Below are 15,057 nucleotides of genomic sequence, written 5' to 3' on the forward strand. Positions count from 1 at the left end.
TTATTTTGTAGATGTGAAAAGTGAATTTTGTGAATATTTAATTGATTTTGTGTGGAAAGTGTATTTAGTATTACAAATACAATTTATTTATATAGTTTATATGATATTTTACAATATAATTGTTTTAGTATCTATAATCTAAATAATAGCTATCCCAGAACACTTACATACAAAATTAAGGAGTTTGTTAGCTCTTTTAGTCAAACTCTAGATAGTTGATTTGACCATGATGAACAAAGATCAAAGATAACAATAAACTATGCATTACACTTTTATGATGTGGATGTTCCATTTTTTTTTGTCTTATTGCATTTAATTTGTAGACATATTCAATAGATTCCTAGAGGATTCATTGATGATTCAAATGAAGTAGTGTTGGTCCTTAAATACATCACTCTAAAATGTAATTTGAGATCATTTACACTTTAAGTTAATTAATAAAATAGCCATGAGAAAAACATGAATTTTTTTTTCACAATTGGAATTAAACTTAGGGCCCATTTCGCAACTGAAATACAAGCGGAATAGGCATATGTAAATTCTTAAAATTTTGAATTCCTTGTTTGGATGCACCAAATTGGAATTGGAATACGAAATAAAATAGGAATACGTATTCCAATTTTGGCCTAAAAATGAGGTTTTGCAATTCCACCTAAATAAATGGAATTGGAATACATATTCCTATTCCAGTTTTATTTATTTTAGAAAGCATAAATTTTTGGGTTTGTGAATTCCCCATCAAATTCTGGATGAATCAAACAGAGAATAGAAATATGTACACCCATTTTCTATTCCAGAATAGCTATTCTTATTCCTACAGCCTAACGGCCCCTTAGAAAATAACATATAATATATTGGGTTGCTAGAATAGGAAATTGAGAATAGAAATAGGGAATAAGAATAGGAGTAGGAATTAAGAATAGGAATAAGAAATAAGAATCAGGAATAGGAATAGGAATAGAAATAGGAATAGGATTTGTTATTCCACACCCTGTTTGGTTCTACAAAACCGGAGTAATCATTTGATTGGAAGGGGCAAATGGTGAAAAACTTGTAGCAAATTTTTTCTTCTCCATTCCTTGGAATGCAAATTGATGTTTTTTTAATTCTCCTTGGCTTAGCTGATTTTCGACATGACACACGCCTATGATCTTACTTGTGCTTGATCAACACCCTGTGCCATTTCTCACCATATCATATTTTGTACAAACCCTTCTTTCAAATCATAACCAGTCCACCATAATCTTTCAAATGGAGACAAGAGTGAGAAAGGGAGGGAGCACCTGGTTTCTTCCACAAGGTATTAATTAATACCTTAATGCTATCAAAGACGAGCTAGGCTTCTTAATCCTTTTTGTGGGAGTGGATGAAGGAAACATAATAGAAAGAATGCCAGATCATCCTTTAAAGCAAATTGAAGAAAGCATAGCACTAAGATTGAGGCTGAAGCTATGGGAAAAGGAAGAACACATCCTAATCCGATGTATTGAACAAAAGAAAATGAGGAGGAACATCCAAAACAAAATATATCAACTGCTCTACCTTTATTTCATGTTTCTCGATGTTGTTCTGACTGCAATCTTCCAAGTGACAGTAAAACCAAATCCGAAGATGTGCAAATGTTGGTGGAGTCCATTCCTTTTAACGACCATAGCTGGCAGTCATGTTTGACAACGTCCATATGACATTTCACTTGGGGGTCACATGGCGACTTTAGATCTCAAACATTGTCGCGACTGGTCCAAGCTTCTAGTGGGGAGGAGTGAAATTGCAACATGTTTTTTTTTCAACCAATCTCATTAAGAGGACCTACAAATTTTATCGAATAAGAAAAAGTAGAAATGAGAATAGGAATAGCTATTCCAAGGTATTTTTTAGAATGGATACATACTCATTTTGGAGTCAAAATGAGAATATGAATTCCAATTCTCAAATCCAATTTAGCAGCCAAATTGAAAATTAAAAATAAGTTCCAATTGCCAATTCCGATTTGGTGCACCAGGTAGAAAATGGAAAACAAATTTTTATTTTAAGTTCATATTCTAATTGACTTCCCACAAACAAATGCACCTTTAGAATTTATAAAGAAAAATAAAACTAAAATACAATTATTTTCTAATTTAATGTAAAAACACATTTTTTGAAAGATGAATTATTATAAGTCCAGCTTAAAAATAATTAATTTTTACAACCATATTGCTTAATACAAAATATAGATTTTAATATTAATAAGAATATACAAATATAATAATAGTACCAAAATAACTGACCGCTCCTTTTTAATTTTCACCCTTCTATATTGAGAAAATAAAGCAATCTGGCAAAAAAATCAAAGGTACCTAAAGTGGATCCATTTAATCTGGGCATAAAAAATGGCGAGTAAATATTATTCAAATTGAAGATAAGAAACAGTAGAGCTGAAAAGTTGTGTTTGAATATTTGAGATTGAGGGGAATGATTTGTGGAATGTAAAAGACAATGAAAAAGAAGAGGACAATTGTGGGCAAAGGTCAAATGTTTGATTGTACTTGACCTCCACTTTGAGTCTGACAAGAAAGGCAGTGAGTAAGTTTTAACAGCCTGAGGTTGACACCAAACAAATTCACCAGATTTTCTAGGTTAGTCAAATATTTGTAACATAATCATGTGCTGCTTTATATATTCCCGAATCCCACCCACACCCACTCTCGCTCACATGGCAGACATACTTGTGTGGGTGTCAAATGTCAATCCCATCACTTCACCTCGCTCAATACAAAACAATATTATTTAATACAAACCGCCACCACCCACTACCAATTCTAAAGTGAAAGACGAATAACAAACAGCTGATTGATGGACGTTCATACAGACGTGTAGTTCGCATTTTCAGAATCATCAGTACAACTGTATAATGTTCACTCATCCTTCACTTCACATTTTATCTACACAGTGTTTGCAAATGGAAATACGGAGTTTTAAATTTGCAGTGGGCCAAAAAAAATCATGCCAAATTGCTAATCTTGTCGGTTATCACAGTTTATTTCGTTATGTACATAGTTTAGCAAGCCGAAAAGAGAGGAACATAACAGGAAGAGTATGAGGAAATATCCTGTGAATAACAAGCTAAAAAGGTCTGGTGGGCAGCAGGAGTGAGTGAAATAGCAAATTTGACAATAGTAGTTTTGCTGGTAAGGGTTGCTTTCATGTAAGCATTTCCGCTTCCTACGCTTCACTGGGCATAGCTCTATTCTCCTCCTACACGTTTCCGCCCTTTTTTTTGAAGGGCAAGCAATCCCCTTGTCTGATGAACATGCCACCGCAGTTTTGAATTTCAAAATCAGGATTCTAAATAAGTGACGGTAAATTAGTCTATAGTTATGTGGGTCCATGAGATTTGTCCGCATAGATAACATCAAAACCTACCAAAGAGGTATATCACAGTTTCCCCTCAATTCATAATTTGTCATCATCCTCATCCTCGGTACCTTAGACGTCTGTTAATTCTGTTGCAGCCCGTCGCCATTAGCCATCATTATTTCCATTGCTTTCCGTGTTGGGACAATGTATAAACTTCATAAATTTTACAGACCAGGGCCTGTGGAATAGAAAGAGAAGAGCAGTAGATAATTGAAAATAAGAGTTTGAATATGGAGCAATGCTCGCACATGGAGAGGATTGGGACAGAGATAGACGGAATTATATCACAAGACAAAGGTGGAGTTGGTGTTGATTCAAGTGAGAATGGGGATGGGGATGTGGACGGGGTTGGAGATGTGAAGGAGGGAGATGTGTACATAAGAAGAAGGCTTGGGCAGGTGATGACAGATGAGCAGATGGATATCCTTCGATTTCAGATTTCAGCCTATGCAACCATTTGTCAGCATCTGGTTGAAATGCACAAGGCCATCATGGCGCAACAAAATGCTCTACCTGGTTGGTTTTTAGACTTCCAATCATTCTTATACTGAGCGTTTGCTTTCTTAAATGTATCTTCGTTTGGTCAAGTGATTGTTGACTTTAGCAATGCTTTATTATTTGAATGTCAGCTGAATATTCAGACAATAAAGAGGTTAGTTCGGAATCCTCCACAAAATTCCAGTTATGATTTGTATTCCTTCGGTGGATGCTGTAAATAATAGCCATTTTAGTCTGTTTTTCAATGTGCTTTGGTAGTTAACTTTATGGGTAGTGAATTTCAGCTTAGATGACACCATCAAGGGGTATTTCTTCTGTTGAATTCACTCATGACATACGTCTGTTCTCGCTTGCGCGGTCACACCCCACCCAGAACTTTGTGCTTGTCAACACCTTTAAAAGTAACATTTGTCTTGGGGAGTCGAACCAAGATCTCCACTATGTGATTTGCCACTCGAACTCATACTGTTGACCAGTTTAATATGTTTGTATTTGGTGGAATATCCCTAAAACTATTTAGTAATTCTAAGCCATTGAATCATAGTTTAAAAGAATCAACTGTTATGGTCTAGCCTCATGTGGATAGCATCGGAATATTTATGAATTCATGGCAAATAAATATTTGCATCTTCATTTGTCATTTCTTGGCTTCCCGTTAATTGATCGTTGATAAATTGTAGCTCTTTTCTGTACCATAACAGGAATACAAGTTGCCTCATAGCATGATTCAATCTTATTCAGAAGTTTTGACTGTTATGTAAAATTCCCTTAAAAAAACATAATGGCTGTAATGTTTCTCGGAAGACCATATATAAGAATTTTCAGCCTCAAAACTTTCACGTGAGAGGATACAATGCCCATTGACTTTCCTAAAGGTCAGAGTTCTTCACAAGTCTCGAATTCTGAAAATGCACCCAGAAGATCAAGCTTGGAAGTGGTAGCTTGAAATCAATTATCATATGCAACAAGTCTTTTTAAAATTTCTTTGGGCAAGCATGCTCCCAGAATCACGTCCATCCTCGTATTCTGGAATTAAGTTCCTCAAGAGGTTGCACTATCAGTCCAATTTTCTGGCAAATACAGGACAGCATTGATGAGAAGAAAATCCAATGACTAAAACTGTATGCGTGGGGGGGAATGCATGTTTTGCTTTTAGTTTCATATATAGTGTGTATTCTGCTCAAGACAGACTAACACTTTTAGTACTTCTAGGGAGCATTTTTTGATGCAAAACTATATTTTCTAGATTCTCCTTCATCTCTGTTTTCTATGACCATTTAAAATCTAATCAGAAATGATTGAATTAGCTTATCTGGCTCTAAGATTTACAGTTAGTTGCATCCCTGATACAAAAATAGATGGATGTTTATGTTAATACCCATCCTCTAATGCAGGAGGAGTGGCCGTAAAGCATCATTTCAATTTGTCTTGTATAGGAAATAGAGTTATAACAATATCCACATCAAGCACATTGCATTTTCAATAAGATTTTGCCTTTTTAGCAGTGATTCTTGGATGGTTATAGCCAGTCCCTTTGCTACAAAGCATCACCATACCATGCAGTTCTGTCCAGACTCCAAACAGCCCAAATCATTTAAGTCAGTGAATAATCTCCTAAGTAGTAAGATCTCATTGATAAGTAGGAGATAATTTCCACAGCAAGTCAAATTGTGATATTGCTATCAGGATTTAACTGCGTGATTTTGATTCAAAGATCTCATTGCTCATGGAACTATGAAAATTATAGCAGAATATGCTCTGGAGAACCTATTATTCAAGTGTAAATCACTATGTTTATTCAATAAGGATGATTAAACTTACGTAGCTTGAAAGAAGCAAAATAAATTCACATACTCATGGATTTAAGCGTTTTAACAAACTGAGACTTACTGACACCAACACTTGGAACCTCTAAGGCTCCTACTCTAACAAACTTCCAGAACTGAAACTAACAGTGCCAACTCTGTAAGAGACTGCCAGCAGCATTTAACATACATTTAATCATTAATTCCTACACCCCCTGTAATGAAGAAATGCATTCTCTATGAAATGTATTTCGACATATTACAAACTTCTTCTTTCATTCCTACAGCTAAGCATCTCCTAGACTATCAAATGAGACCTCAAACAACTCTCATTCTCCAATACTCAAATAGAGGCAGGAATCTATTTTTCCTCTAGAAAACCTTTTATATGTGCTTTGGTGATATCGAAGTATCCAATAATCATTCAAATGGTTGGACGATTTCATCTTTTTGTTCTTCACACCTTACAAGTCCAGCCAATCAGCATTAATTGCAACTATAGCAGTACACTCTTCGTGACACTTTAAATTTTTCTTTTTGATGTTTTCAAGCAAATCATCTCTTGTGCATCCTCTACTGCACAAGTAATTGTTGTCAAATAGTGCTTTTAAGTTGCAAAACAACGCTTTGATGCCTTTTCATTCAATGATCACAGATAAGGTTTTGCTTGGCAGGTCTCTCTACTCCTCTTGCAAGCTGCACCACACTTGAGCTCTTCAACTAGTCAGCCACACCCAGACTATTCTCTACAACAAACTCAATCTATTATACTTCACTCCAATTATACAAGAATCAGCTTAAATGCTCTCATATTATTGGACTGGATTTCTTCATCTACATGCCTTTCTAAATACAGCTTTATAGTCAGCAGCAACCTCCTCATCACTATATGGTGCCATTCTCCTCCACAATAAAAGTACCTCTTTTCTTTAATACTTTGGCAACAAAGCGAATGCTAAGAGATGATGGGCGTAGTCATTTTTTTCCTAATCTTTAGCACAAATTTGAAAAATGTTTCTGTTGGGTCCTATTGTCTGGCTTCAATTTCACACTCATTTTCTCCACCATGGAGTACATGCCATCATAAATCTAATTTATCGTTCCTGGTTCAGATACAGGTTCACTTTGCAGGTTCGGTAAATTATTTTTTCCTTGGGTTCGGGTTTGGCATACATACCCTGTATATATGAGTGTGTGTGTGTACATACTACTACATACAAATTGACATATTAGTACATTTTTATATACATCATATATGTTCTAAACTTCAGACATATTATAATAATAAGTTAGAAGCATGATACACATGAATCCATAATTGTCAGAAAAATTATAAATAAAATACCTGACACATCATATTCATAATTTGCAAAAGTCTCAAAGTGCCATTACACAAAGAAATTTCAAATTACAAGCCATAATTCATATTTAATATTTAATATTTAATACTTAATATTTAATATTTATATTCATCTTCATCACGATCATAGGCATCAAGGTTAGCATTTGGTTCAACTTTATTTGAACCACACTCCATGTCGGCCACCATTAGGCATGGAGTGTGGTCATACCTATGTTACCATAATATAAGTTAGAAGCATGATACTCATAAATCCATAATTGCCACTAAAATTACAAATAAAATACCTCATGCATCATATTCATAATTTCAAAGTCTCAAAATGTATTTGCAAATTGATTTTTTTAGGGTTCAAAATCATTTTCTAAGGCATGCGAGGCCCATTTTTTGGCACCTACAGCCACAAGTGCATCTAGGTTTGACCCAAGTTCACGCCCGAGTTCCTACCACAAGAACCCAGGTCAAACCTAGAGGAGAACCAAATCAGAATCAGAACCCAACTAGAACTGGGACCGAAACCCAATCTTAAATGGGGGAACCCCGTAACCAAGTCATAAATTTCACCCAAACATTGGTGATCATTATCGGCATACCCAATCATGCTCATGATGGGCTCAGTGAAATTTAAAATATATTACACACGAGCCTTTTCTTTTTGGGCATTTTGTGCTTGACTACCTCCATACACTCCACAAGTTGTTGATGGCCATGGAACTCAAGGCCCCTCGCACCTTCACAAGTTGTCCTAAGACAATTGTGTGAGATGCAAATAATGTTTCGACAACCTAACATGGCATAGAAATACACGTTTTCCGTTCATTTCTTCTCTTTCCTCATCCATTTCTTCTTAAGACTACTCCAGCTCAGCAACTTGTATACTTTTCATCTCCTTGTCGCTCTCTTGCCTTGATGATGGTTCGTACATTGTGACCCGAAACATTGGCTCAAAAAGATACATACAATCTAAATCCAGAAGCAAAATGTTACTTCTATGGTTTGTGGAAACACACTTACAATTATAAAAATACACATCACACATCACCAATAAAAAGTTAAAAATAAACAATAAAAGTTAAGTTCCCTTCAACAACTTCAAATTAGAAAAGATCTTGAATATGGCTTATGACATTATATTTAATCACACATTTGAAGTTTTTTAACCTCCATGTAAACTTATTTGACTCGTTCAATTTGTCTTCCAATCTTTTTCAATATCAAATTGAGTGGATCGCAAATGGTGTCCAAAAATGTGACAATATGTAGCCTCCAATGTAAACCTTATGTAGCCTCCAGTGTAAACCTAACTGCCCTAAACAAATTTTGCATTGGCTGCTATAACTTGGACAACATCTTCAGGCTTCACCATTTTTATGGATTTTATGAGGGCATTGGCACAAAAACTTGCATCTTTTATTTGCCCCTGAGAATCCACCTCCTTCAAAAACATTATCCCTCCAGGGGACAGTACTATAGCATTAATCAATGGTCTATTTTTGCGATCTTATTATCCATAAAAAGTTATGGACATGTTTGTTTGGGTCATGTATCCTTGATCACTCTCAATAATATTTGTACAAAATCTTTCTCTTTTGCCAATAAGGTGGTTTGCACCTTTTTTAACTGAGGACTAACATAATTAGGAGGCGTATTGCAAAGAATATTCTCTATATTCCATCAATAAGGTGATCTAACAATATTGAAAGGAAGCCCATTGCATAAATACAATGAAAGATGCCCCAATCTGCAACCTCTCTCACTTCATTTTTGAAGGCCTTGTCCAATGGGCCTCTTTTTCACAAAAACAAAACATTCTCTTCTTTTGAGGATGGTGGCATTGACATAAAAGCCTGTAGGCTAGCTAGTTGTGTGAAGCCACTAGGAGGTACCTTCGAGCTTTCCTTGGCAAGAGGTTGTGCACGAATCTTTGATCGATAACTTCTCATGTCGACATCCACTTTTTCTTTACAATAAGCCAATATTTGTTCCTTTGGCTATGAATTGACTTTTATTCCTTGAGAAAGAGATGACGCATAAATGAGCATTCACTTGAAAACATGAGCTCTTATACTCTTTTCCACAATGGTTATACCATAGTTGAAAAAATCATACTCGACAACTTATTGCCAAGGGGCAGAAAATAACAACAAAAAATTACTGATTACTTGATGACTTATTGCCCCAAAATTCAAGAGCTTAATTTTTTTTCTTAAATCTAATTAGAAATGCATTTTATTTGCAAAATTCAATGAGGAGATGCATCTAATGACTTAGTAAACGAGTAAACAAAAGAAACAAGTTGTGTCCAAATATATTTAAATGCAAATGGGGTACAAAATGGTATCCCCTTGTGGAATGCTAATGGCTAGTAGCTTGATATTTTGAAGCAAAACTAAAATAGCAAATTATCTTTGTAAAACTATAAATAAATACAAGCACAACATCAAAATAGTCTACACCTTCCAAGCAGCTCTAGTAAAAGTTACAAGAGGGCTGTCTAGTCTTAGAAATTCGTTGCTGTCATACCTCTTCCCTCTCCACAACTAGTAGTGACTCAACCTCCATTCTCGATGTAGATTGTATTGGCTTTGGCAATGACTCATCATCCTCAACCTCCTCATCCTCCTCAATATCATCCAATCTCATTGCGAATCCACTCTCCTCTATAGCTTGCCTCTCCAAATTGTAGATCCTATCCTCTGTAAAAAATGAAGGTTGCTCTTTTGATGTCCAATCATAGTAAGGATCTATGCCATCCAAATCAAGTAGACTAGCTTGTGTTTCGTCTATCTTGTGCACTATTGAAGGTTATATTACACAAATACGATGTCATAGAGGCATTATTGTGCTAACTTGTTTTCATGTGGATGGCCTTGAACAAGCTCCAATGCGCTCACAAGTCAATGAGCTACAAGGCTGGCATAAGATTTAGAGGGAAAATCTTTGCAAATTTGGGACACTTCCACCCCAGTTTTGCCACCAAGCATCTACAAAATAAAACATTGAAGAGTTAAAGCTAGGTAAAAACATATTTTAATTTTTATCTACTTATCATATATATGATTGACTTCAAATTCCAAATATTATACCTAGGCTTTGAGTGTTTCTTCTTCTCCTCACTATGTTTGAAGAGAATAGCTTGCCCCTTGGATTCTTGTACATGTTCAACTTGGAATAAACGAGGCCTTTCATCTCAACCTTAGGTATCATCCTCTGTATGTTTGCAGTGAAGCCCTCCATGATCTCTATGTTGGGATTTGAGTAGGATGGCAAGAAGCAATAATGGGGGTTGGGGAAGTACCCTGCAGCATGAACGGGTAGGTGGAGCTAATTGTTCCACCTTCTATTAATAGTTTTCCATATGGGATCAAATTTGAGGTTGCCCCCCTTGTAGAAATTTTTGATAGCTTCCTCGGTCCTATCCATGGCCTCAAATAGATATCTCATTGGGTTTTGATCCCCATCGACCAAGTGGAGAACTCTAACAAAGGGCTCCAACACCTACAATTGAAAAGAACAAAAAGATTAATCATTGAAGTTGTAAATTAATAATGAAAGGTTTGAATAGTTTTCAAGTTACCTTCACAATCTCTGTAGCTCTGTATGCAAATTGCTTGTTGAAGACCATATATGCAACACTTTCTCCAACAGGCTTCTTTGAATAGCTTGAATCTAGCTATGCTTGAATAATAAACATTTGCTTGAAAGAAATCAAAATATTTTGCAACATTAAGAAAATTGTTGCAAACCTCATGATTCTCGCTCTTCCCTTGGTTGTGTTCTTTCATCAAGTGAAGAACCCAAGGGTGACTGTAGATGTATTTTGTGATATTTCTTGCATCTTCAACAACCAGCCTCACTCAATTTAGTTTCGTATATCCTCCAAAAGGTCAAGAACATTCAATACATAAAGAGTTCAGAAAAGTGTACTATATTTGTCTTTCAAGATCTTACCTGCTGCCGTGTATATGCTGCTGCATTATTGATTGTGATTTGCATCACATTATCAATTCTAACCTCCATTACAACTTTTTTTCTAACATTAGAGCCAAAGTTTCAACAGTCTTTCACCTTGTTTGGGGCATCCACGCATTTCAAAAACACCTCATCATCCTTTCTAGAAACCAAAAAATTAACGATGGTGGGTTTTTTGCCATCCGTCCATCCATTTGAAAGAATGGTGTAACCACATTGTTTCTTTTGTATTTTTTGCTCTACCACCACCTTTTGTATTAGCAACGTACAAGTACAATATAAAATTAATAATAACTTAAGTACACAATTTAGATTTAAAAGATAACTTATATTCAACAAAAATAAGTAATTACCATATATAAATAAAAGGTACATAAATTTAGTGTACACTCTAAAAATAAAAACTTTATAAGTTATCAACTTAGTTACCCAGTTATCCCCTTAGCTCTTTGAGCTAGGCGAATCTTGAACCAGTTCTTGGTCCTGGTCTCGGTTCCCTTTTGGGTTCCACTTCAATTTGAACCCAAAAGGTTGGTTCCTCTATGCCAAACCTAGGTCGAACTAGGGCAGACCTAGGTAGACTAAGTGCCAACTAGGTATACTTCCATTGGGACCATTCTATAATTTAGTGTAGAAAACAATTATTACAGAATTTGAATAAAGATTTTTAACATTAGAAACAAAATTTTCAGAATTTCAAATATTTATTTCATCAAATTAAACTAGCCCTCGAGATTTCTTCTAGTGAATTTTTTTAATCCAATTGCTGATAACGGTGCGTATCTAAATAATTGGAAGCTCTACATACTGATAAATCATATTTTAAACATTTAACAACATCTTCAATAGGTGAAGGAAGTTGCAAGCTACTTATGTAACATTTTTCAAGTAGGATGTTAATTACATACAAACAAGCTCTTTGTTCAATGAAAAAGTAATAAGCGTTAGACAATTGGGAAAGCAAGAATTTTATTAGTATAGTTGATCCCAGTAACATTGACAATGTTTGCGAACCAACTAATGCCTTTGATAAAGAAGGAGAAGAAGAAGATGAAGATTTAGATAATCCATTAGATGATTGTAACTTAGCGTAACATTCTAATTGTTGAAGTCTAAACTATGATACTTGAACTTGATATTATTTTAATGTTTTGGTGTTGCTTATAGATATGATGTTAATATTACAAGTATATAGTGTTTTTGTTGTTTTTATGATACTATGCATTCTAATCTTAATTTATTTTTCTAGGCTGCATACATATGTATATGCTATATATATAATTTTTACATGTTTTTGTACTAACAAACCCATACCCCATTTCAAGATTTTGCCATACTAGCGAACTCGTTCGTTCAACCCGAACTTGAACTCGAACTCGAACTCGAACTGGTAACTTAGGTTATTAAGATTCAGAAAATAACTTTAAATATTTAAAAAAGAAGAAGAAGTGAACTAACCTCCAACTCAAGTTTGCATGAGAAGGTGCCTTGTAGCCTTTTCTTGCCACAGTCATTGTCGTAACCATTCAACCAATATGGATTTTCCCCAACATTGAAGGGATGTTATTAAAAGGGATGAGAAGGCATCATGTAGCCTTTTCGAATTTATATTACTACCATTTCTTTGTATACCTGTAGGCTCTTATAGTTTACTTTTTGATTCTCTTTGCTCTACTAACCTCAAAGATCATCCAATCTCTTGGCTAATCATGTTGTGCTCTCTTGTCACATCTATTGAGGTCAATAGGCACAAACTATCTTAAATCAGAGCTTATTGTGTTTTATAACAGTATTGTTCTAGTCATGAGTATGGGATAAGTCAATCTGTAGATTGAAGATGATCCTCAAGCTATCATTTATTTAAAATTGATCTTGAAGGAAACAACTGATGGATGTCATTGGTGAAGGTTATTTTTCATTTGCAGATGTTCAATATCATGCAAGACATTGTTCAAAATTTTGATTATTTGTTGAAATGTTCACATTGAGTACCAATCAAGAAGACCTATCAAGTGACAAACATGCTATATCCATCCCACCAAAACTAAAGCTAACTCTTTACTTCTGCCTAAATGAAGCCAGCAGTCCCATCCAAGTCATGGTAGCCTTAAAAATGTCTCCTAATATAATCAGCCGTGACATTTAGTGTTAATTTTTTTTGAAACAACTTCCACTACCACATGATATTCAGTAGCTCCCACAATACACCCATGTGTTATTGTTTGAGCTCTTCCCACTTTCATATTCCCAATGCACTTGCCAACCCAATTTTTATTTATCTTTTTCTTCTCGGGCCAAAGTCCCCTCTTGTGATTCAAACTTGTTATGTATTCCGTGTTGCCATTCAGCTTTATTTTCCTTCCCTATGTTCACTTATCACCCAATTCATAATAGATAGCCCCTAATTGGGTCTAGCACACCTTTTCTGGTTTTTAAATGCAGTGTGTTGATTTTTCTATCTTGTGACCATATAATCCTTTAGGCATGACCCTCTTCTCAACATATATTCCATTCTTTTCCTTAATCTTTCATATGTACTCCATCTACCCATCTTTCACTTCTTTTCTGTATGTACATGGCCTTGGTGATATTTATAATAATGATTTCATTCCTTTTTGATCATTTCACAATAGTGAATGGATGATATCATTGCAGAAGCCTCTTTTAATAACTCCTTTGGTTTTGCTATAAAGGCCTCCTACAGACCAATGCCTATAAAAAATTACCCAGCTACCATAAGTGATCAAATTAAATTTTCTGAAGAGCTTCATTTCTATTCGGGTCAGACATAAATGGGATAAACTTGGTGTTACCATGCAGAGCTTGGCTGTTTAAATTATGGAGTGGTGAGGCTTGATGAAAATACAAATGGTCTACTTAAGTTTGTAGAGGTAGGTAGGAAAAGTCCCAGAGATGCTTGTCTCACGGCTAAGCAGATTCAATATCTGTCTATAAGCATCCCCACCACACAAAATCACCAACTTGGTAGACTGGACTTGCATAGGGAAATTCAAGTTGTTTCCAAATTCTTAAAGTTCCTCATCTCTACAGTCTGTGAAAGATTATATTGTTTCTCACAGTCACATCCAAAGAAAAAAGGTCAATTCATCAATTATTTTTCAGCAGATATGAGGTTTAGGAGGAGCTCACGAGTTCAAAGCACAACCAGAATCAAGAACCAAAAAGACAGGACAACAAATGTAAGAACTTAGAACACTCCTCCCTCTCAGGACACCCAAATGAAGATGGAGTAGGGCCTAGAGAAGAACTCCCAACAACATATTCCAATTGAAGATGATGACAATGCTTCTAAGTGGGTCATGCAAGTTGAGCCCTGGCCACTTTTTGTTATTCCAAGAACACAGCAGCCTAAGCAGATTAATTTAACCTAGTTTATGACATCTACCCTTGTTATCGAGATTAATCGCTGAAATCTACTAATGTAAATATGCTCATCAATATAATCTACTTTGCTTGAGAAATGTACCATCTTAATGCTAAAGGCATTCTTGGCCTCTACCTTTTACTTGCTTTGGCATTCATCCATGTGATATGAGCATACCTGAAGTCTCCTATGTTTGCATCCCCTTCTATTAGACTATCTACTGATAGCCATGCACACAGTCCCTCATTTCCTATCTTGAATCCATATTGTTCCATAAGGATGACATTTCCCATATAATGGGAAAGGAGCCTACAAGTAGACATTTGATCCAATAAGTTGTAATTGAAGACTGAAACATATTCAAATAAACCTCCACCGTTTATTAGCAAGCACAGGAAGGCAGGATATCAATGTAATCTAGGAAGCATCGATTATGTTAATAAACAGAGATGTCGATTTCAAACAGCAATAGATAGCTGTTCCCCTTGTAATAAGAGCAGTGGAAAGATAACTATAATATTCCCATCAATATCTTGATTATTGATAAGATCATAATATGATGTGGTTGATCAAAGAAGTAAAATAATAAACTATGTAATCAGACCGACGCCATACTATGCACAAAGAGGCATGGTGAT

General features: G+C 35.3%; 1 protein-coding gene across 2 annotated transcripts in view; it reads left to right on the forward strand.

Annotated features, from left to right (window-relative positions):
* Window positions 1–3,027: 3,027 nt before the first annotated feature.
* Window positions 3,028–15,057, forward strand: part of LOC149542772 (WUSCHEL-related homeobox 8-like) — a 69,798-nt gene continuing 57,768 nt past the window's right edge. The window contains exon 1 of one of the 2 annotated variants that reach the window (XR_016355510.1): window positions 3,028–3,915. Coding sequence is in view for 1 of the 2 variants with exons in the window: in XM_089797661.1 (XP_089653787.1) it covers window positions 3,630–3,915 (286 nt within the window). In the remaining variant the exon portion in view is untranslated. The remainder of the gene's footprint in view (window positions 3,916–15,057) is intronic. The other variant, XM_089797661.1, reaches the window with a different exon arrangement.

Source organism: Cupressus sempervirens, chromosome 8 (genome assembly GCF_028749045.1).
Source record: "Cupressus sempervirens isolate cs-2001-9-10 chromosome 8, ASM2874904v1, whole genome shotgun sequence".
Classification (NCBI taxonomy): Eukaryota; Viridiplantae; Streptophyta; class Pinopsida; order Cupressales; family Cupressaceae; genus Cupressus; species Cupressus sempervirens.